The sequence below is a fragment of the Pseudochaenichthys georgianus genome, chromosome 11, assembly GCF_902827115.2.
Source record: "Pseudochaenichthys georgianus chromosome 11, fPseGeo1.2, whole genome shotgun sequence".
In the NCBI taxonomy this organism is placed as follows: domain Eukaryota; kingdom Metazoa; phylum Chordata; class Actinopteri; order Perciformes; family Channichthyidae; genus Pseudochaenichthys; species Pseudochaenichthys georgianus.
In genome coordinates, this window is record NC_047513.1 from 16,341,414 (window position 1) to 16,364,626 (window position 23,213).

Below are 23,213 nucleotides of genomic sequence, written 5' to 3' on the forward strand. Positions count from 1 at the left end.
ACCTTGAGGTCTTTACAGCAGGATGTCAGAGAAGCCAGGAAATTACACTGATGAAAGCAGGCAAATCATTTCAAAAAATCTTTCATTTTTTATGTATACAAATATGTGGGCACAATCCATGTGTGTTTTAATACAGATTTGTTTTATTAATGTACAATAAATTATAATCAAGATTTAATTCCCACAGTCTCTACCTTGGTCTGGTGGTTCAAATCATTCCTTTTTTTTATGGTCAGGAATTTTCATGTAAACATTGACGTGTTTTGTAGGCACATACAGCACTTCTTGTTAACATAAACCACCACTTCACCTCCCCCACATGTTTCTCCATCCCTCTAACACCTTTCAGACAAAAGAACACTTCTCCTCAGTGGGTGTAGAGGGAGGCGGTGAAGACGATGTCCCTGCGGATGGCCAGGGAGGCTTTCTCCATCTTGCTCCCCAGGACGGAGTCTCCCACGATGCGGGCGGCCTGGCGCACCTCCTTCAGCACCTCATCCAGGCGCTGGATGCACCGGACCACCGTGCCCTCCTGCACGTCGGTCAGCAGGGCGATCTCTGCGAACGGCTGTGACGGGACAGAGGGAGCGAGACACGAGCAGGGTGAGGCATGACATGGTGCAACACGAGGATGAGGAGATAAAGTGTTATAGCATACATCCAGAGGGATATACAAATCTGTCTGTATGTGTTTTAATATTATGTAATTACCAGTGCTAAGTATTATATACAATAAAACTATTTAAACTAATATTGAATAAATAATTAGACATAATAAGCCTCAATTCAAGCTTTGGGATATCATACGGTATTATAAACAATAAACAATAAAAAGAGATATCAGAAAATTATTTGACGATTAAACACAACCAGTCTAACCAAGCTGCCTTTGAGATATCCCATTAATTAAACTACTGCTGGGGGTAAAACATCATTCACATTGTTGATATTAAATATTCAGCCTTTAAGATCACACTAAGCTATGATTTCTGTGCCCACTACAAACTATGGAAGTACCTGCCCTCAATTTAAAGACAGGATCAAGTGAAGAAAGGCCGAAATTATTATTATATTTAGTTAACATGTATGTATTCTCACCAAGATACAGAATGCATGTTAATACCAGAGTCTAAATGAACTCTAAATCAAGTGCAACCACTAAAGTGCTACAGGTTAGGCGAGACTCAGTGTTAGCCTGGCTGGAAATGCCTTTTATTACTGGGGCACACAATACAATGGGTTTTTAAACTATTCTGAATGAAAGAGACAGACAGACAGATACACACACACACACAGGCAAACACAACTGAATACATTATGTCCGCACAGACTTACACCTGGCGAAAACAATAACCGAGAGTGAAACCTCACCATGCCTCTGGCCCAGCAGTACACCACCTCTGTCAGGCCAAACTTGAACTGGCCAACAAACTCCTCAGCTGTCTGCGGTATCTCACACTCCCTCTGCAGCTCTCCAATACGCTTGGCCACTGAAAGCACCCGATCGATACCCTGAGAGAAAACCACAAAGAGAACGAGAGAGGTGGGGGTTAGAAGAAAAGGTTAAGCCTGAAAGAGAGATTTTAGTTTTACAAGCAGCCTTTAAATGCATCACTCTCTCTCCTCTTGGAGATGTTCAAGAAATCTGTTTTACAAAATGTACCGTTGCTCCTCTATGGCAGGTCTACAGAGCTCAGGTCATCACTAATTCAGGACCTCATAAAGCACTTTCATGTATCAGGGGGCCGTTCACAACACACACCGACACAGCAGAGGCGAATTTGACAGAGACAGACGAGTGTATTAATAAGTGAGAGAGGCTTGGATGAGTCAAGTGAAGTGCTCTTATTGTCCTTTCTGCAGGGAAAATATGTAGAATGTTAAACTGAGTACAAGTGTGTCAACGTGTGTGAGTCACCCAGAGAAGGCAGAGTCTTATACACAGTCAGTACACATACACATCAGGGCTGTCATTTTAAAATATGTGCTTTTCATGAGATAAAAGCAAGAAAAGCTTCCTTTCTCCTTACCTCCTGCAGTGTGTTGGTAATGTGCGGCTCCACCTGTGTTTTCTGCGTGAATACCAAACAGGACAGCAGGGCGGCGCTCTCCTCGGGGGCCAGCGGGCTTAGGACGTTCTCGAACAGCAGCTCGGTCAGCAGCAGCTCGTGGCTGCTGATCTGACAGGCCACGCGGCCCTTCAGCTGCACCGCCCCGCTGCTGTCCACGTACTGGAGGGACTGCAGCACCTGAGGAGAGAAAACTAACCTTTAGGAGCGGTTTGGTCAGGATCAGTTTCATCTAAATAGTATTTATCTTCTGAATCGCAAAAATATGTTAGGTTCAAAAGATTGTAGGCCAGATTTAATCATATCTCGTCTGCCACATCTACTTGCTAAATTCACTGAATCATTTCTATCACAATAACATGGCCGAGTCTCAATATCTGTTATCTATGCAAACAGGACAAATGGTGATCTAGGACAGGGGTTCCCAAAGTGGGGGTCGCGACCAGATGTTTTCAGAATCCTCTTGATGTGACCCCTGAGGTGTTTTTAAAAAATAAATAAAATGTTTAAATATATTTTTTAATTATTATTATTTGTATTATTATTAATAATAATAACAACGTGTGCATAGACATGAGAAGGCAGCGGAGGAGAGCGGAGAGCCGCCATCACAAAGGCCGTCGACTTCTTGCGCGGGAAGAGGAGGAGGAGGAGGAGGAGACGACAACCGTAAGGCGGTCCATAAGCAGTCAGACCAGCCTTCATCCAAGTGTCGCAAGTATCGAGAGGAATACATCCAGTACGGATTCACATGCCTCATTATCAATGAAGCACAACATCCCCAATGTGTAGTGTGCACTGAGGTTCTTGCACATGAGAGCTTAAAGCCCGTAAAAATGCTCAGACATTTAAACACGAAGCACCCTTCTCTCGCTACTAAACCAGCAGAGTTTTTCCGCCGAAAGCAGAGAGAATTGGAAGGCCAAAAGAAAGTTATAACTAACCAAGCAACAATCCCTACCAAGGCTCAAAAGGCATCATATGAGGTGGCATATTTAACTGCACAGGCAAAAAAGCCACACACAATCGGGGAAACCCTAATTAAACCTGCTGCTATCGCTATGAGTCGGGCAATGCATGGGGATAAACAGGCACGGGAGCTGGAAGCAGTGCCGCTGTCTGACGGGACCATATCCCGGCGCATCACGGACATGGCCCAGGATATCAAGTGTCAGCTGATTGGCAGAGTGAAGAAAGGGAAATATGCTTTGCAGTTAGACGAATCCACAGATATGTCAAACTCTGCCCAAGTGCTTGTTTTCACCAGTTTTGATGGAAAACTTGATGAGGACATGCTGTTTTGCACCCCGCTGGAGCTAAAGTGCACAGGCGAGGACATTTTCACAAAACTTGACAACAAAATAAAAGAAGAGGGACTGTCTTGGGATGAGTGCATCGGTGTGTGTACAGATGGTGCTGGAGCAATGCTGGGGAAAAAGAGAGGACTAAAAGCAAGAGTCTTACAAGTGGCGCCCCACGTTATCTTTACGCACTGTATTATCCACAGAGAAGCTCTAGCGAGTGAAACGCTTGACCCAGAGCTTCTTGAGTGTTCTTGAGACAGCGATAAAAATGGTCAACGACATCAAATCCCGTCCACTCAATACCAGGCTGTTCGCCAATCTCTGCAACGAAGTGGGATCGGAGCATCAGGGCCTGCTGTTCCACACAGAAGTCAGTGGCTTTCAAGGGGAAATGTTCTCAGCCGCCTGTATGAACTGCGGGACGAGATGCGCTTATTTCTCACGGAGCATGGGTCCCAGCTCGCTGACCACCTGACAGACCCTGACAGGTTATGCTAATATTTGTCTTGCATATTTGACAGACTGAACGGACTTAACCTGTCATTGCAAGGTGAAAACACAAGCATCATGTCCTTGAATGATAAAATCTGCGCATTCAAGAGGAAAGTGGATCGCTGGACTGCGCGAGTTGAAATGGGCAGGATCGATATGTTTCCTGAGCTGGAGGAATTCATAGAGGAAAATGATCTTAGTGTTAACTCTGTGAAGACGTCTATCACTACTCACCTGCAAGCCCTCCTGGAACACTTTAACAAGTATTTCCCAGAGGAAGCAGTTCCGGAAAAATATGACTGGATAAGATCACCATTTACCGTAATGACCGCAAGTCATCTGTCATCCGACATGGATGACAGATGACTGAACTGTCAAGTGACCGCACATTAAAGACAGCTTTTAATGCGCAGACGCTTGCTGAGTTCTGGATTTCAGTTGAGAGGGAATACCCACAGCTTTCCAAGGCCGCGATGGACGTGCTGACGCCGTTTGGCTCCACATACCTGTGCGAAAAGACTTTCTCGGCACTGACATACATAAAAAACAAATCTCGTCTAAACGTGGAGGATGATCTCCGAGTGGCCGTCTCCAAAATTAAGCCCAGGATGGATTTGCTGTGCTCCATGCATATTGCCCACCCGTCTCATTAGGTGAGATTAACGCTGAAACATAGCGTATTCCCCAAATGTAAATATGCACCGCAACAATGTTCATATGTTTATTAGTTATTATTACCTTTTATGTCTTTAAAGTTTTCACAGCAACAATGTTCATATGTTTATTACCTTTATGTATTTTTACAGTTTGCACCGCAACAATGTTCTTCTAATTCACACGGAGATTACTTTGACTCACGAGTTCTGCTGTTATCTTATATTAAATTGCTATATGTAAAATCATATCATGGTTGTCAGGCTGTTCTGTTCTTGTGTGTTGTCGTTATGCACGTGTTTGGATACGCCTATTAGTGCGTGCGTGCGTCCAGTCATCACGTGATAGTGGGGGGTCGCCAGTCTCTGGCACTGTTATTTTGGGTGTCGCAGGCTGAAAGGTTTAGGAACCCTTGATCTAGGAGACGGTTTGGCAATATTTCGTGGATTTTTACCAGGGATTTGCCAAAAATGTGAAACTTCATTCATAAAAGAAAATCATATCAATATCAACACCCTTTTATTTTTACAAGGGTTATGACGTCATCCCCGTCCATATGTCAGACATTCAAAGTTAAATACTTTAATAGAAACTTTGAATTAAAATATGCCCTACTTGGAAAGTTTTGATCCCTAAAATTCTTAGAATTTCAGCAATTCTCTTTACACAAAAATATTTAAATAAATATGAAATGGATTGCTAAGAACAGTTTTGAAAACACACATGGCTCCCTATGGATAAATAATAATGATATTTATAGTTCTCCAATTTTTTTGTTGAAGAAGATTATCCTGACAACTATTAGATTTCCATGAACATTAGTGCACACACACGTCCCCCCTCAGAGTAGGACTCTGTGTATAAAGGGTAAGCTAAATGTGCTATACAAATAAACAGATTTAATGCACATTTAAAAATAATTAGAAATGTACCTTAAACCATACTTTTTAAAGATAGGAGTTTGGTCAGAGATTTAAAATTAAACAAAGAAATCTCAATCTTATTCTGATAAATAGACATGTACAAACAGGTCAGGGCAGCGAGTCGAGCGTCTGATCCAAACCTTGATCCTCTGGTGGTATTCAGGTAGCAGAAACAGAGACTGGTCCGACACCAGGAACAGCAACCTGTCCAGCTCCTCCTGCACACCCATCCTGTCCTGAACCCGAGCAAACTGAAACACACACACACACACACACACACACACACACACACACACACACACACACACACACACACACACACACACACACACACACACACACACACACACACACACACACACACACACACACACACACACACACACACACACACACACACACACACACACACACACACACACACACACACACACACACACCCACACACACACACACACACACACACACACACACACACACACACACACACACACACACACACACAGGTTACTTAACTTGAGAACACAACAGCAGTACTGCAGCACTTGACCTGATTTCAGTGCACAGAGGATTCTCTCGGTGAATATATTACATAGGCCAATTACTGTATATACTAACACTTACATTATGGGAGAATACTGCATTAACCAGCGTTCAATAATACCCATAAAGACACATTCAAAGTGTGAATCCAAAGTGATGAGAGGAGACTTCGATACTGCAAGTAAGAGCTCCTTATCTTATCTAATGAGAGCTTTTGTGATGTGTGTGTGTGTGTGTGTGTGTGTGTGTGTGTGTGTGTGTGTGTGTGTGTGTGTGTGTGTGTGTGTGTGTGTGTGTGTGTGTGTGTGTGTGTGTGTGTGTGTGTGTGTGTGTGTGTGTGTGTGTGTGTGTGTGTGTGTGTGTGTGGATGGGAAGGCTCAAATGACACGCTGTATCTGTGAGACAGCGATGAGCTCCAGCTATGAGTCTATGTGGGTAATTATAGAAACAACTGGCTCCAATTCTCAAATCTTATCTCGACGAGGCGAGGCTGCCATCGAGGACAGGACACGTAATAACGAAAGCAGGAATGTTATGGCGGTTTGATATTATTATTGTTGGAATACTAATGGGAGGATAAAAGGAAACTGATGCAGAAATGAGAGGAGGCTTCACAATGGGAGCTTATTGTTGGGTGTCTTATGTAAGGGTATGATGTTAATGAGCTTCATAAATATTCAACTGCTGAACAAAATAATTTGTGGTCTTAATTAACAAACAGTGAAATGAAACCCTTTCATCATTTTTTTATCTCAAAAGGGAATACAAACATATATAAATAAGGCCCATAAAGAAATAACGTGCTCCATCAGTGGTCACACACACACACACACACACACACACACACACACACACACACACACACACACACACACACACACACACACACACACACACACACACACACACACACACACACCTGCTCTGCAAACGTTGGCGAGTGGATGCAGTTGAACTCTCTGAGGCCATCTCGCAGCACACGGAGCCTCATGGTGTCCTCCACCACATCCACGCTCTTCAACTGGAGGTCGTTCACGGGGTCGAGGGCCGCCATGCCGCGAGGGTTGGCCTCGGCCAATCGCAGGAGCTCCTGGGTAGTCGTGGAGATGGCTTGGCCAGGAGGATCCAGCCTAATGACGACAGGTAACAGGAAATAGTAAAAATAAGGACACCAAGAAAGATAAGCTCAATGGTGTGATACAAAGACTTACATTTGTTGTTTTGTGATATATATAATGAACAATAAAACATGACTGAGACAACAAATACAGATATACATATTACAAGGTAAAAAGGAAATCAGTCAAGCCATGCACCTGAATCGTGGCTGTTGCCTCTTGCTGTAGTTGTCGATAATCCGGTCAGGAATCACTTTGAGGGTTTTCACTGTGATGGCTGAGATGTCCTGAAGCTTTAACTTCTGCACTGTGTGACTGCAAGGGCCTGACAATAACAAAAGGGGTAAGGGGACCATCACACATGCTTAAATGTCTGTTACACTCACTGGTAGGTGTGAATGAATGTATAGAAGGCATATGGGTAGAAGTAATGAGAGAAACCAGTGTCAATCTGCCCGTCAACCGACCTTCAGGTATGAAGAGAGCTGTGTTGTAGAGGTGGGGGAAAGAGTTGTTGTTTCCTTTTCCTTCCTCTTCCTCATTGCCCTTCTCACAGATAGCAAGAGCTGTGAAGGTGCGATTCACAGAGTCATTCGACACCTGGCATGGAGAGAAGACAGGAGGAGATGTCAGGAGACGGATGGAGGAAACACTAGGAACATGTTTTTTTTCCATGTTTGGGTTTCCACTCTGGGCTCTGATAACCTCACACTGTCTGAAGACATGCAGGCTAGGTACACATTGAACACTTCCTGCAGATGTTAAAGTCTTTCCTTGTGTCTCAGCCCTTACCAACTTCAGATGGTATGGGATGCACATACCTGAGCCCTGGGCATACTGGGTGTTTACTAGGTCATTTATTATATTTTAGTTTTTTGTGCTGGAGACTTTGTTAAAATGTTTTTAATCCCTTGGCTTACAAAGTAAAGAAGTGTTACATAATACCTATGATCAATAAAGAGACACTTTATTGTTCTTTCAAAACAAACTACAGCAATGACAACATCAAAAAGGATAGATTACCACAACAACAAAAAATCAAAGATTTTAGAGAAAACCTATCGGCAATAAACAGTCTGATTAAATTCCTTAAATATTTGAGACTTGACACATCAATATTTTATGCAGATATCTTAGCATGGTTTCCCTTTCAAAAGGAGATGTTTATCCTCACTGGGATATCTCACACACACACACACACACACACACACACACACACACACACACACACACACACACACACACACACACACACACACACACACACACACACACACACACACACACACACACACACACACACACACACACACACACACACACACACACACACACACACACACACACACACACACACACACACACACACACACACACACACACACACACACACACACACACACACACACACACACACACACACACACCTGTAGGATAACTCCCAGAGCGTTGAGGTGCTGCTTGTTGTTCACCACCACAACTCGACCCACAGACAGAGCTTTCAGCCCGTTGACAGACTCCAGAATAGCGCGCTGAAAACAGAGACAGCAGCAAGGAACTGTTACAACTGCAGATTAAAGCTGTTAGGATATGATATCTGTTGTGTGTAAATGTGTTTACCTGCAAGGCCTCAGTGGTGGTTCGTAGCTCTGTAACGGTGTGGTAGTAAGGCAGCATGTCGGACAGCTGGCCTTCATTGTCCAGAGGAGGCAGAGAGGACAGCGTCTTCTTCAGCTGGCTTATCCTACTCTCACTGGCCTACAGCAGAGGAAACAGAGGAAGAAAGCACTTAGTATTTAACATGTGTTAGCAATGCACAATATATATAATTGGGTTGATAAATGATTGTTCCACATTGGGATACTTATCTTATTCCAATCCACAGCCTTATTTGTCTTGACAAGCGCACACACACTCCGATACAGTTTGTAATTTAATAAACGTGTTGTGTACGTCAGGCGCATGTTACCTGAGTGTCCCTGTGGTTTTCAGAAAAGCTCCTCCTCATCATGTCGGTCACACGGAGGGCTTCGACTCGCAGCAGGTTGAGGATCATGGTGTAGGTCAGTCTGAACTGGGACTGGAGGGTGGTGGGTTTACCCTGAGCCAGACAAAGACGATGGCGTCAATACAATAAAGGTCAGGACACTAAACCTGGATCTGTTTCCAGTCCCAGGACAAATGAATGGTCTTTTTTGGCATTTTCATGGGACTTTTTGACAAAGAAAAATACTGAATGTTAACCGGACTCTGCTATTAGTTAAAAAAGAAACTATCTTTTCTTCTGCTGGTTTGCAATTGTAGGTATAATTTAAAGCTTCCTAATCCCCTTACTAATCAAGTCAACACGTTTGCCAATGTTAACATGCTTTGAAATTATTTGGAAAGATGGAGCACTATCTGTATTTTTGGCAAGAAGATAATAGCTCCTTTAAGAGATGCAGGAGAATTATTTGTGTGCAATGGTCTTAAAACATTCCTCTCCAAGAGAAAGTGTGATAAAGTAGTCTCAACTGTGTTGCTGAAGTTCCCATTAACAGCTAGCAGAGGGCTCTTTGATTCCACATATTTAAAGGTTCCTGTAAAAACCGTAAGCTTTGAGGGTCATGTTGTGAATATTGTTGCTGTTGTAGCCAAAAGCTCTTAATGTGCAATGTATGTGATAACACAACTTTCATATGTACTTTGGCTTCATGAGAACTTTAACATCATCTTTTAAACACAGCCAAAGAAACAGGAGACTCTGATATTATAGTTATTTTCAATATTAACCTGCAAAAGGAGATTAAAACCATAAACCCATGTGACAGGATGGTTGAAACACACAGGGCCTCACCAGCATCATGACATGCAGGTCTCCCATCTCATGAACCCCAGCCTTGCACAGGATGATGACGGTGCCCGTGGCGTCCAGACCTCTCCGTCCTGCTCTGCCCGCCATCTGGATATACTCGCCTGAAATTACAAGTTGAAAACATCAAAAAATACTGCCGTTTTCCCTCAACTCCGATTCATCCCCAGAGATCAAAGAGCATAACAAATGTTGACTCGGATGAAAGAGGGGGAACTCAAACCTGGGAGCAGATTTCTGAAGCCGGTCCCATCGTGTTTCCTGATGCTGTCGAACACCACAGTCCTGGCAGGCATGTTCACTCCCATGGCAAACGTCTCGGTGGCAAACAGCACCTTGGAGAGGAAGGGAAAATTAAGGATTATTATTTTAAACCTTATGAGTGCCAACCTTTACTTGCAGAGGATCCTAGGAGGAACAGATACATTGGTTTGCCAGTACATCACTATCTGATACTTCACATTAATAAATAAAAGGTGCTGGTATATGATACTTTCTTTTCTGTACTAATTACTCTGACTCACCTTTACAAGACCTCGTGAGAAGAGCATCTCAATGACCTCCTTCAGTATCGGCAGGATCCCACTGTGATGGACTGCTACTCCCCTCTTCAACAGATCTCTCATGAGCAAGATCTAAACATGACATTTGTGTTAATACAGCATTAAGGATGTTTCTTTGTTGTTGTATTTACTTTCGTCACCATGGGTGCTCGGGCTTTTAGCTGCACTGCTCCCAGACTCTGGAACTCCCTCCCCCCGCACATCCGACAGTCAGACACAATCACCTTATTCAAATCCCAATTAAAAACCCACCTGTTCAAATCTGCTTACTCACTGTAGTGTAGCTTTTATATTATTTATTTTTTTATTTAGTTATTTTTATTTTTATTTATTTTTTAAACGTACGGTGTCCTTGGGTGTCATGAAAGGCGCCTAAAAATAAAATGAAATGTATTATTATTATTATTATAATACAGTTCACCCCAAAATCACAAACGACAGATTTCACTTTATTTTCCTGTATTGCTATTTATCAATCTTGCCAAGTTGTCGAGTGTTTGAGATATCTACCGTAGACATTTCTGGCTTCTCTCCAATATATTGGACCTAGACTGCACTTGGTTGGTGGGGCTTGAAGCGCCAAAGAACATTTGTAAACACCCAACAGCTATGTCTCTTTCTTCCCTGGTTAATGAAGATTATCCACACACTTTGTTGTGAGTAGCTTCATGTCGGAACACTTCTTTTACGACCCAAGTACAACCACCAACTGTATTACCGCAAAGAAGAAAGCATGAGTCTACTACTGTATGAGAGGCACTCCAGCTTAGATAGATAATATAGCAGCTCAGCAGAGGAAAACATCAATGTTAACATATTGGGTTGACACAAACACAGGCTTAAGGTATCATAACATTTTGAACAGAGGAAATGAGAGGGTTAAGTCAACCGTTATTTACCTGAGGCAGCTGCCGGTCTGCTCCTCGCAGGCGACTCACACTCTTCTGGAAAAAGGAGTGGATCTCGGCCTTCTCTATGGAGGTGGTCATGTCCATGGAGTCCAGCGAGCGGGCGTTGTCATCACACCTTGTACGAGAGAAGGTGAACGCAACCACCGGCGTCTGCTGCCGCTGGGACAGGAAGTGCAGGAGAGTGAGCCACACTGAGCGGTCCTGCAGGGACAAAACACAATGAGGGATTACAACATGAAGCAAGAGGATTGTTGGATCAGAAAATCAAGGAGGAGAAAGGATGGGAATTACCTGACTAGCCGAAGTGTTGTGGGAAGTACCTTTTGCACCAAAAGATTGGGCATGTTTGCTGGTGCGCTCCTTCTTGGCATCGATAGCTGCGTAATACCTGAACAACAAACACAACTTTGTGTATGAGAAATATCTTACATGTACAGGTGTGAACCATTCAGTATCTCATGATCCCATTAGAACATTTTATTTTGGATTGAGTTTGCTGTTTGCTAATGAAGGTGGTGTGGCAAATTATGGCAGAATAGAGTTTTTATAATTTAGAAAAACATTTTATGAACTGAACATAAAGTCAAGGGAAAAGAAAGACAATGGGTGGAATTAACGAATGCTAAACTGGCACGATCAAGCACTTTTTACTTAAAGCTTTACGTTTTTTTTCAATCCTAAGGGTCTTAAAGGTCCCATGTCATGGCCATTTCTACTGATCATAATTCCATTGTTGAGGTATCCTAAAATAAATGTATATTGTGCAATTTTCCAAACTCGCATTGGTTTCTCATACAGCATCTCTGTATAGTATGTGTATTCACTCTCTGTCCTAAACGGCTTGTTGGAGCTCCTGCCCCCCCCTCCCTGTGAGCCCAGTGGCCGTCTGCGAGACAGCGAGACGCAGCGAAACGCAGCGAAACCCAGCCCGAAACACACACACACCCGCAGCCTGGCTGGGAGTTTGTGTGTGTGCCCAGGCTGAGTTCCGCGGTGTCTCGCCGCCACCACACCAGTGAGCCAGTTCAAAGTGTACCGCTCCTCGCAACGTCCTGCCTCGCGCGCGCGCGCGTGTGTGTGTGTGTGTGTGTGTGTGTGTGTGTGTGTGTGTGTGTGTGTGTGTGTGTGTGTGTGTGTGTGTGTGTGTGTGTGTGTGTGTGTGTGTGTGTGTGAGGAAGTCTGCTGATTACGTTACGTTACGTTACGTCACTATACCCAAGAAGTAAACAATGGAAAAAGAGAAATCCCCAACAAGGCGTTCTGGGGCAGCACAGACAGGTATTTTCTGTGTTAGAGTTTTACTCACTACAGGGTGTACTTTGAGGGTTTGTGACTCTGCAGACCGTTTACATGCAGAAAAAGCTACATAACACACAAGGGGACGGGTAATAACCAGAAAAGTGCATGTTGTCTGCTATTTTTGGAAATGTGAATTGATTCAGAATCTTGAAGGATAAGAATCTTGATAGTTACATTAAACAATCCCCCCCAGACCCTTACTACTAGAATAAAATAATATATACAGGATATCCACAGATCTGAAGATGATAGAAGTGGTACCCTTTAGTGAGGAAGTTTCCAGTAGGATCCACCAGGAGGAACATCTCTTTCTGAGTCTTGGTGCTGTTTCCAGTGTACAGATAATGCTCCAAAGGCACAGGTCTCTTCATTGTGCTGATCACATAAATATGCTTCTTTTTGATACGTCTGTGAGGAAAATGTTTAAAGTGCCATTAATATTAGTAGCTTAGCTCTTATTGTGACAAATGCTCTCTAATATTGTGTGCACCTACCCGATCCACTCGCTAAACTCCAGAGCGTTGGGCACTGTGGCGCTGAGGAGGATGATGCTGACGTGATCAGGAAGCATAATCAAAACCTCCTCCCACACAACCCCTCTCTGAGGAACAACAAAAGGAAGTGAAAAGAAAACAAGAAAAATGTTACTCTTGACTTCAACAGTGAAAGAATACAGAATGCAGTTGGGGTTGTTGCTGACCTCGGCATCGTTGATGTAGTGAACCTCGTCAAAGATCACCCACTCCAAGTCTCTGATGACCTCTGAGCCGTTGTAAAGCATGGACCTGAAAGAGAGCCAGAGCAAGACGATTACAAGCTTTGTCCATTTTATGTGAAACTTGAATTTGATGTCTATTCCAAACAGCTTGAGTACCGGAGGATCTCAGTAGTCATGATGAGGCATGAAGATTCAGGACTGAGCTGGACGTCGCCCGTCAGCAGTCCAACATCTCCGAACGTTTGCTTAAAGTCTCTGAACTTCTGATTGGACAAGGCTTTGATTGGAGAGGTGTAGATGGTCCTATGAAAACACCAGATAAGAACGTAAAAAGCTTATATGTAGACAACCTTAAGGGCAACACCGTCAAGGGTTGGTTATCTCACAATTACATGTCAATGTATAATCCTGAGGTAACATGTAAATGTGTTGCCAAATTCAAAACACAAGTTATCAAAACTAATCAAGTGTTATAAGAAACATTTCGTGATGAAGTAATTAAAACAGTTAATTAATAATTGCATTTTACCAGCGTAACTAATGATTTGCAACAATATTTAATAAACGTCCGCGCTTTGGAAAGGCTGAATAATTCCCTATTCCTCTGAGTTCAGAAAAACGTTGAGTTTCACAAGTCTCTTTAAAAACCTCCAGTAAAAACGTTTAGAGGATCCGCATTTAGCTTTGCACACTCTGTGAGGGCAGGCCAAATTAATTTGTGCCAACAGATACACACCTTGTCATGTGTTTCTGTGAGAGAGCGATGGCGTACTCGGCCACCACTGTTTTGCCAGCTGACGTGTGTGCAGCTACAAACACGGAGTCGTGAGCCTCCAGCAGCAGAACAGCTTGTTTCTGGAAGACGTCCAGCTCAAACGGCCACTGGAGCAGAGAAACAGATCAGTTATCACAGGAGGAAGCTCAGGGGGGTTTCATGTGATCATTCATCACAGAAACAGAGAAACAGGACAAAAAAAGGCAGGGAACTGTATGAAGAATGCATTCAGGAAACAGACACTTAAGTGAAATCTTTCTGGGATACCAACTGTAGGAGCCATATGTTAAAATGTATAGTTTGATATATTTGAATATTATAATCCTTTGTTATTTGCATTATTATATCATTTATTTAAACCAGCCAAATTTACGTCATAGATGACCGCAGCTGTTTTGTAATTAGGAGAGGTTATAGCCGACGGCAGCTGCTGGTGATTGAAGTGAGAAGGAGAAAGAAGCACAGAGCAATATAGTTTTTTGAACTGTGAAAATATGTGTTTGTATTTTGATACCTTTTGTTTTAAGTAAAGAGTCAAACAAACTTTCCTGAGACGTATTTTGTCCGAGTCAAGCTTATTGCTACCTGTGGATCGAGTTTTGGGTTAGACGGAACTACACCAACCTTGAAAGCTGGGTTGGGGATGCGTTTATAGAAATCATCGCAGGGTGCACTTATGTTGACAGGGATGGCCCATTTCTTATTTTCCTCTGGGTTCTCTTTTGGCTTTGATTTGTCATTGTTCCCTTTCTCTGAGGGAGCCGGGGATGACACAACATCCTGAAGACAGAGGAGGGGAGACATAGTTAGGACAGTTTTACTGTAGGAGTGCATTACATTGTTATTGATTTTTGGTTTGCAAAATTAGCAATACTGAATCATTTTCCTACATGTAGAATATATGCAGTAAGACTCTACCATAAATCAAATCACACATATTTCTACATAGGGTCACGATCACACATGCGCAAAATGATGTTCCCTCCCGTTCACTTATATTTTCCCGTCTGTTCACCATGACAACAGGCACAATAAATGTTAAGCATAGATATTCTGATAAATGAAATAAATGTAAGTTAAAAAAAAACATGTGTTCACATTGATGAATGCACACAGGCTTGCCGGATATTACTTTGTTAGCATGATACGGTGGTTTATCTACAATGTTTTTTTGGACTGCTATTTTCTTTTTATTTATGACATCATGTCATGTTTGCGATCTAATAAGACAGTGAGTTGGAGACAACATGCATTTAATGACCCCTGTACAGATAAGTCATAAGTCAACCACCAGTAAACCTCCACTTAGCAAACTGCATCACCTTAACTCCCAGGTCTTCCAGGCTGTTTGTTCTGGGAAGTTTTGGAGCTTCCTCACTTCCTTTGCTTTCCTCTTTCTCCTCTGCCTCAGGCTGCAGGTCAGTTATATCCAATGTGGACAGCAGGGACATGAGGTTGACCTCTGCCTTTGCAATCTTGGCTTCTTCAGGATACAAATAAACAAAGAAAAAAATATTAAACAATGATCTTTTAACCTTCGTAGGATTTATTTTTAGGAAAGTATAGTATGATACCTTTGTCAGTGAAATCCATCCCTGCTTTAAGTCCAGGTGGAACTCTGAGTAAATCTACACGGAAAAAGAAAATGACAAATGTAACCATTAGGAGCTGAAAAAACCACAAGTGTCAGCATTACCTAATAACACTGAACTAATCATTTAAAAATTACCATTCTCAAAGTCTATTTCCTCCTCCAGTTCAGATTTCTTCTTGATTTGCTCCAGAGTAAGCTCCTCCATTCCTCCTATGAAGATTCCCACCACAACAACAATATTGTTAGATAATAAATGCAAAGTGAAAACACCTCAGTCGCATCTAAAGGAAGTCATTAAGAGAAAATGATTTGAATCAATCAATCTCACCGGGAAGGAAGGGGTAATTAGTGTTGCTTCCTCGCAGGCTCTCTGCAGGAGGACCAGGTTGGCGTTGGAATGAAAGTGAGTTCTTTGCTGACAGGCTAGTGTTCTCCAGTAAGACCTACAGAAGAGTTAAAGACAGAACACAAAGTAACACACAGTCTGCTTCATACAACAAACATGAATCGATTCTTCAATAATGTGATCTACCTCTGTGAAGTCCAGCAGCATCCCTGTGGTTGGATCTCTGACGACAGAGACACCCGAGTGAAGAGCAGACGGAGAGCAGTGGATCAGAGAGTTGACATTCACTTCTCTCTGGGTCACCCTGGTGAAGAAAACAATACAACATCTTATTCAGATATGTATGATTATTTAAAGAAAAATCCTATCAAGCCAATTGAATGAACCCTCAGTATTGTTATCTTGTCAGTATTGGTAATACTTATTAGCAACTTTATGATTTAATATCTGATACATTTAAAAAATATATTTTATAAGTATTGCAGCTAAACACTTTCAAATCATTCCACTCCTTTCATAATCAAGTTGATATTATAAGGCAACATAAAATATTGAAGGTTAAAGATTCATGATAGGTTACTCTAAGGTTGATTCTGGGCCAGATGTAGCATACATTACAATAGTATATAGTTTTTTTTAATTGGTATGACTATGAGTATTACATTGTCTACAACATCAAAGTACTGCAACTTGCACATACTCTAAAGAACATATTGGGGTTTATTGTCAAACCACCATTCATTATTTACAATGTCAAAGCTTATATAGCAATAATAACTAAATATTTTACAGGAAAACGTACTTGAGAAACTTCTGGAAGGCAAAGTCAGTGTCATGAATAGGAAGCCAGGCAGCGTCCCGTAAAAACTGTTTCTCTACTTCTGTCTCCAGGCTCAGGCAGGTGGGAGGAAGCCCATGAGGGAGCTGTGGGGGGAGATAAGATCAGATATTCAGTGAATTAGTGACCCAGCATGTAATCATTACATCCCAGATAAAACACATCTTGTTTCATCAGATATAGTCCACCTTCTATCTGTATGAAAATACGTCTTTTAATTAAAATATCTATGAACAAAAGAAGGTGGACTATAAATAAAAAAGAGGTCTGTCCAGTTGTCCAGTGTAGAAATAATATGTGTGGATTTAGGGTCGGATTACATAGGAAGTATTGTAATATTACAATAATAAAACAACGCTGCATTGATTTGTCTGAGACTTTTTAATTAAAAAACTGCTGTTTTTTCATAAAAATATTTGTATAAAACTGAAGAAGCCCTACATTTAAAAAAAACAAACAGATGTGTCTCATTTGTCCGGTGTCACATTAATGGAAGCTATTCTTAGTTAATGTCTTTCTCATATCTAATACAATCAACACTTCACTGTGGTTTAATGTACAGTAATCCTGCGGCACTCACCGTGCTCTGTGGAGCTAAAGGCTGGTCAGGTACAGGGTGTGTGATGAGCTCAAACCGGCCGGAGCATCCCATCTCCAGCAGGGACAGCCGCAGGTCCATGGGGCCCGCGGGCGGCACATCTGCAGAGAAACAACACAAAGAGGATGAATGGACTGAACAAACACAATGAGGCCAGGAAGATGCGTCCTGTGCAAGCGAATGCTAACTTAACTCTTTAGGTTTAAGGCAATTGTACTTATAATGCAAAGCTACAGAGCCGCTGTTTTTGCACTCCTTACTGTGTTTTGAATGCGTGTGTTTTGCTTGTGGAAATGCAAGAAAGCCAGATTTCAATGCTTGTCTAACAATATTTCACAACAGAAAGAGATGCAAAAAATGGAACAATGGTCGCGACGAAATCCAACTTAACTTCCCCTTTAACTGGATAATCGAAAGCTAACTTTAGCATCGTTACAGCCTTGGTTATTATCTCGATATGAATTGTATTTATTCTGGATGGATATCGTTTTGACAGCTACCCTGTTAGCCACATCATCACACAAGCTACACAGTGAGCGTTATTAGCAAGTTTAAACGCGTTTCAATATGAACAATAATATACAGGCTAGCATTACATTGAAACAGCTAGACTTACTTATTCTGTCCATGTTCCCACTCTCAAGTGAAAGCTAAAAGTTGCCACCAACAGTTGCTGTCGCTTCGGAAGTTGCTAAATTGACAAGCGGAAGTTGCTACTAAGCTAGCTAAAATAAAAAATAAACTTTAAACGTGTTCATAAAGCTGTCTACAATATATAATCAATTCATATATTCCAAATGGGTGTACATTTTGTGTTTGTCGATACATGTTTTTTCTTATTGTTGTTGCAAAAATGTAAAAAGATAAACGCAACCTGGATATTCTACGTCATATTTACGCGTCCGTGTTATTATTGAGGAACCACCGTTTGAAGTTGGTGAGTGAATGAATTAAATAGAGCTTCTTACTACGTATATCAAATAGTTTTAAGAGACCACACATGCATTTATTATTCTAAAGGTTGACTTTTACTTTGCATGTGGTCTGAACTGGCTAACTACCTGTATATTTTCTGACGCCAGTCGTGTTTTTTATCAGGGTTATTAGCTTAGCTAGGCTAGCAGCTGTGAACGGGTCATAAGTAAATTTGTTGAAGCCTATTTTGTTTAACAACAATGATATGTGTTCGCCTGTTAATGTATTCGTCTGTGTTGTAGCTGTTTTCGTCATGGTGGTGTTTCCAAGTTCACTGACGGAGGAAGAAGAGGCTCTGCAAAAGAAATATGCTAAACTCAAGAAAAAGGTAAATAAATAGATGCTTGCTGTTACATTTAGGACTTTATTATCAAAGGATCCCTATAAGCTAATTAATGAACCCTATTGCAATAATTCTCTTTTAGAACACTTTTATATTTTTTAACATGAACTTGTTTCCCTTTCTTTTTAGAAAAAGGCCCTGCTTGCCTTGAAGAAGCAGAATTCAACCAACCAGACAAACCAAAGTGGCTTAAAACGGAGTAAGTGCATTAGACTCCATTTAAAGTACTTCAGCATTTTATTTTCTCAGCTAACTAAACTACACATTATGTTTACTCGCAACCAATTTGTTTATCTAGCAATCACTTCCATTTATACAATGTCACTTTCTGTTCTTATGTGCAAATGTGTTCTGTTCACAATCATTTTATAATACAATTAAAACACAGTAAGTACACCTAACAAGAAATGTAAATGATAAATGCTTTGACTATAAATACTAACAAGTAACTGGTTGAACAGACAAACTATAAATACCTGCAGGCCCATTTGTATACTAATACTCACTCAATCAACCTTTTTTGCGATATTCAGGCTTCTAACTTTACACTTCATAACAGCTTTGTCAGACCAGCCTGTTGTTGACACGGCAACGGCCACAGAACAAGCAAAGATGCTCATCAAGACGGGTGCCATCAGCGCCATCAAGTCAGAGAACAAGAACTCTGGGTTTAAACGCTCTCGAATGCTGGAAAAAAAGGTAAGCTGATATTCCTTAGAAGGTGTTGTTTTGGCTGATGGTCAACTGTTTTCTTGCTTTGATTTGTTTGTTATGTTGTTTAATTGTTCTTCTCTATCTGCCACAGGACCCAGAGAAAGGCCAAAATCCGGCTTTCTTACCTTTCCAAAGGAGTGTCTCTACAGATGAGGAACCACTTGAGGTGTTGTTTATTTAAAACATACAAATGTGACGATTCTTGTGTTTTATGTTTGTAGGTTTCTTTCTCAAGTAGCATCACAACCTGAAATTTAGAATATTTTTCAAGTTATTTTTTTCTCCTCAAAGTGAAATACCTTATGTACAATTTCAAACAAAGGTGACTCTTGTAGTAGAGTTAAAAGAAACCCATATGCCATATAATGAACATACCTTTACACATTTGCACATTATAAGGTCTAAGAAGGAATAAAGCGTTTCGGGGGAAAGAAATACAGCTTATTCTGATGTTATCATATTTGTTCTTCTCATAGGCTGGGAAAAGATCCAGGAGGCCACTGTATGAGAGGTAATGGCAAAACCACCTGTTTAATACACTGAAAGTGAACATCTATGGTTGTAACATAATTTCCCTGTGTGCCCCTTGCAGCTTTGTCAGCTCAAGAGACAGATTCCGGGAGGAGGAGGAAGGAGGCAGCGTGCCGCCCAGCCGTGAAGTGGAAAGGGACGTAGACCGAGAGCGAGAGCGGGACCGGGACCGGGAACGAGAGCTGGATAGAGAGCGGGACAGAGAAAGAGAGAGGGACAAAGACCGGGAGAGGGAGAGAGACAGAGGCTGGGACAAGGACAAGGACAAGGACAAGGAAAGGGAGCGGGAAAGAGAAAGAGAAAGGGACAGAAGCAGAGAAAGGGATCGAGACAATGACAGGGAACGGGACAGAGAAAGAGATGCACCGTTCAGACGTGAGTAACCAAGACAAAAATAAACCATAGACAGATAGCGCAGATATCTCTTCAATTATTACTATCCAACTCTAGCGTTAACTCCTCTCCCATGTTTTAATTATCAGGTTCAGATTCATACCCAGAGCGGAGAGGGGTACGAAAGGGGAACACGGTGTATGTTTATGGCTCTGGGCTCGGAGAGGACAGCCTGCGCTCTTCCTTCTCTCCACATGGAACCATCATTGACCTCTCCATGGACAACCCACGCAAGTATGTAACCATTAAAGAACTCTGTGTGCACAGTGGTTTCATCCCTACCTAATGTCATGGATGTGTTGCTGTCCCTTTTCACATACTGTAGTGGTAAGAGGTAGGTTCTTATCTCTAAGATTCTGCATCGAAAATTAGATTTCTTTAAATGTTTTTTTCTACTAATGGACTTAGATTTTGCGGGGGGGGGGAGGGAGGGAGTCAGTCCGACAACTTCTCACTTCAAAAAAGAAGAAGAAATCTAGACCGCAAAAATAATTAAACAAGCGAGTACCTGTTTTTCCTGGCCAAGGACAGGTTCATGAACACAACACGAGCGTAACGTGTCTTCACGTGGTATATGTCTCGTCTGAAAGGAGTGCTGAGCACCGGAACGCCGCTCCAGCCCTTAAAATATTGCAATACACATAAGGAGCCGTACACATGCCGCAGTGTTTGCGTGGCTGTGTCTTTAGTTGTAAGCACAGTGGCGATCTGTTGTTATTAGCATCTGGTTAGCTAGCTATGCTAACGACTTTAAAGAGCTTTTCTACAACCAGGTGGAAGAGAGCTATCTCTTGAGAGGCTCAAATAACCTCAGCTCAGTGAGGTTAAGGCACACCTTGATATGATCAATACAGTTATTAATGAGACTAAATGAAAAACAGGTATCAAATACTATATGACAGCAACAAAAAAGTTGTTAAAAATAACAAGAATAGAGTTTAAAAGGGGAGTGATTTGTAAAATATCCAAAAAGGAAAATCTGCTACAGTTCTGTTTCATATGGGTGTTGAGAGATGTATCCATAGATCTCTTAATGTTGCTCTCAAAGTGCACCACATTGATGCTTTTAACTTCAATATTTAAACATTACACATATCCACAGTATTTAAGTAATGTTAATTGACAATAAATATTGTTGTTTTTGAATTGTACTTTCTTTATTTGATTGGCAGTCAGCTGTTGATTACATGCAGACGTTGATAAAGCTACAGGTCACTTCAATATCACACTAATTCATGAAGCAACTTAGACATTTTGATGTTCCGGACCTTTGCATGGGGACATTTTCTCTAACTGGACCTCGTTGAATTTTAGACCCCTGCCCTACACAATCAAGGCAAAGTTGTGTTAAGCATTATTGTGAGGTTGTGTTGAAAATACACAAAATACCGTGGATTTAATACATTTACATTTTTTGCATAACTTAAAATTGTTATTGTTTTCTAGAATTGTCTTTGAGAATTGAAAAGAACAAAAACTTTCAATGAAAAGTTTATTCGTGCAAGTTATGCATGAATAAATGTTATCTTTCGTCCTATGTTTGACATGTGTTTACATAATTTCATCAGTTGATATTTCTTTATTTTTTAAGTATAAAAACTCCATTATCTTACACCCTTTATTCTGCTTTCATGCCATAATATTATACATTGAGTAGATGATGAAATAAAAAATGACCTACGTATGTACTGAATTAAGAACACCTTTTGAATTGAATCTGCACAACCATAATGCACTATACTGTATAACTTATCTTGTAAAAGTTTTTGTTCAACAACCAGTAGTGATTTTTGTTCTTCTCTTCCTCTTTCCAGTTGTGCATTTATCACTTTTGAGAAAATGGAGTCTGCAGACCAGGCCGTAGCTGAGGTTGGTGTTCTATCTTTGAAAACGTTTTAATAAAATGAAGCAGCAGTTTTCTATAACAATGTTGTGGGCCATGTGTGTAAGGGGAGAAGAGTACGTTTTTTGCAGTTTAAGCATGATATTTTTGAGATGGCTAAGTTAAGCAAAAAGCATCCATGCAAATGTAGTATACTGTTAAGACGGCGGATACTGAAGGTTGCGAAACCAGGCATGAGAAACTGTGATGAAGTCATCCCTAGTTGTAGGGATGCCCTGCTCATGTAGACTGTATACAAAGCAGGTGGCCACTCTAAACTCACCTCGCTGTATTTATCTCACAGTTGAATGGAGCCACAGTGGGAGATGTTCACATCAAAGTGAGCATCGCCAGGAAGCAGCCTATGCTGGATGCTGCCACAGGCAAATCTGTCTGGGCTTCACTGGGTAAACACAGCACTCTTATAGTTTATGTATTTGTTCTGCACAGCCTTGGGTTAACCTTCAACAATGTCTTTTTTTCTTTCACAGCTGTGCAGAACAGCACGAAAGGCTCCTACAGGGACAAGAGGAATCAAGTCGTGTACAGTGAAGATTTCCTGTGATGAATTATTTTTATTTTTACTTTTGATGTTATTTTAATGACATCCGCTAGTTTCTGTGTTGCAGCATAAATACAAAATAATCTGTTGTCTCTTTGATTGGAGCATTTTTCATGGTTGGTATGTAATGCTTTGTGGTTCATGAAACTAGAGATGCTGTTTGGATCTCAATAAAAATATTTCCATGAGCCTTGTATCAACAAAACTCTGTCAGTGG

At 41.4% G+C, this 23,213-nt stretch overlaps 2 protein-coding genes across 3 annotated transcripts; one reads left to right on the forward strand and one right to left on the reverse strand.

Moving 5' to 3' along the window:
* Positions 1-121: 121 nt before the first annotated feature.
* Positions 122-18,281, reverse strand: skic2 (SKI2 subunit of superkiller complex). 2 transcript variants are annotated; one of them, XM_034095133.2, is made up of 29 exons: positions 18,213-18,281; positions 17,579-17,697; positions 16,963-17,084; positions 16,347-16,464; positions 16,143-16,257; positions 15,950-16,024; positions 15,795-15,848; positions 15,543-15,703; positions 14,845-15,000; positions 14,182-14,327; positions 13,602-13,748; positions 13,428-13,512; positions 13,222-13,328; positions 12,989-13,135; positions 11,720-11,816; positions 11,417-11,629; positions 10,479-10,589; positions 10,178-10,289; positions 9,940-10,058; positions 9,073-9,204; positions 8,724-8,861; positions 8,531-8,635; positions 7,571-7,703; positions 7,302-7,428; positions 6,905-7,115; positions 5,583-5,693; positions 2,031-2,249; positions 1,372-1,512; positions 122-568 (listed from the first exon to the last, which is right to left on the reverse strand). In XM_034095133.2, the coding sequence occupies exons 1-29, from the start codon at positions 18,223-18,225 to the stop codon at positions 368-370; spliced, it is 3,735 nt and encodes a 1,244-aa protein (XP_033951024.1). In that variant the 5' UTR covers positions 18,226-18,281; the 3' UTR covers positions 122-367. The 2 variants fall into 2 exon arrangements, with proteins under 2 accessions (XP_033951024.1, XP_033951025.1); XM_034095134.2 differs by lacking the exons at positions 122-568; positions 1,372-1,512 and having other exon boundaries at positions 2,111-2,249; positions 5,548-5,693.
* Positions 18,282-18,483: 202 nt separating this feature from the next.
* nelfe (negative elongation factor complex member E) lies at positions 18,484-23,184 on the forward strand. Its single transcript, XM_034094595.1, has 11 exons — positions 18,484-18,533; positions 18,814-18,899; positions 19,044-19,113; positions 19,474-19,613; positions 19,720-19,794; positions 20,105-20,139; positions 20,221-20,534; positions 20,642-20,786; positions 22,367-22,421; positions 22,739-22,841; positions 22,926-23,184. Exons 2-11 carry the CDS (start codon positions 18,825-18,827, stop codon positions 22,997-22,999), a joined length of 1,086 nt encoding a protein of 361 aa, XP_033950486.1. The 5' UTR covers positions 18,484-18,533; positions 18,814-18,824; the 3' UTR covers positions 23,000-23,184.
* The last annotated feature ends 29 nt before the right edge of the window (positions 23,185-23,213 follow it).

Bases quoted from the DNA above. Each gene is read 5' to 3' on its own strand.
- skic2 (XM_034095133.2), bottom strand. The intron at 13,513-13,601 runs GTACTCAAGCTG...GCTCTCTTTCAG, and splicing joins ATGACTACTGAGATCCTCCG to GTCCATGCTTTACAACGGCT. The intron at 10,059-10,177 runs GTTTGAGTTCCC...TTGTAATTTCAG, and splicing joins CTTCAGAAATCTGCTCCCAG to GCGAGTATATCCAGATGGCG.
- nelfe (XM_034094595.1), top strand. From the start codon at position 18,825: ATGGTGGTGTTTCCAAGTTCACTGACGGAGGAAGAAGAGGCTCTGCAA. The intron at 18,900-19,043 runs GTAAATAAATAG...CTTTCTTTTTAG, and splicing joins ATGCTAAACTCAAGAAAAAG to AAAAAGGCCCTGCTTGCCTT. The intron at 19,614-19,719 runs GTAAGCTGATAT...TATCTGCCACAG, and splicing joins CTCGAATGCTGGAAAAAAAG to GACCCAGAGAAAGGCCAAAA.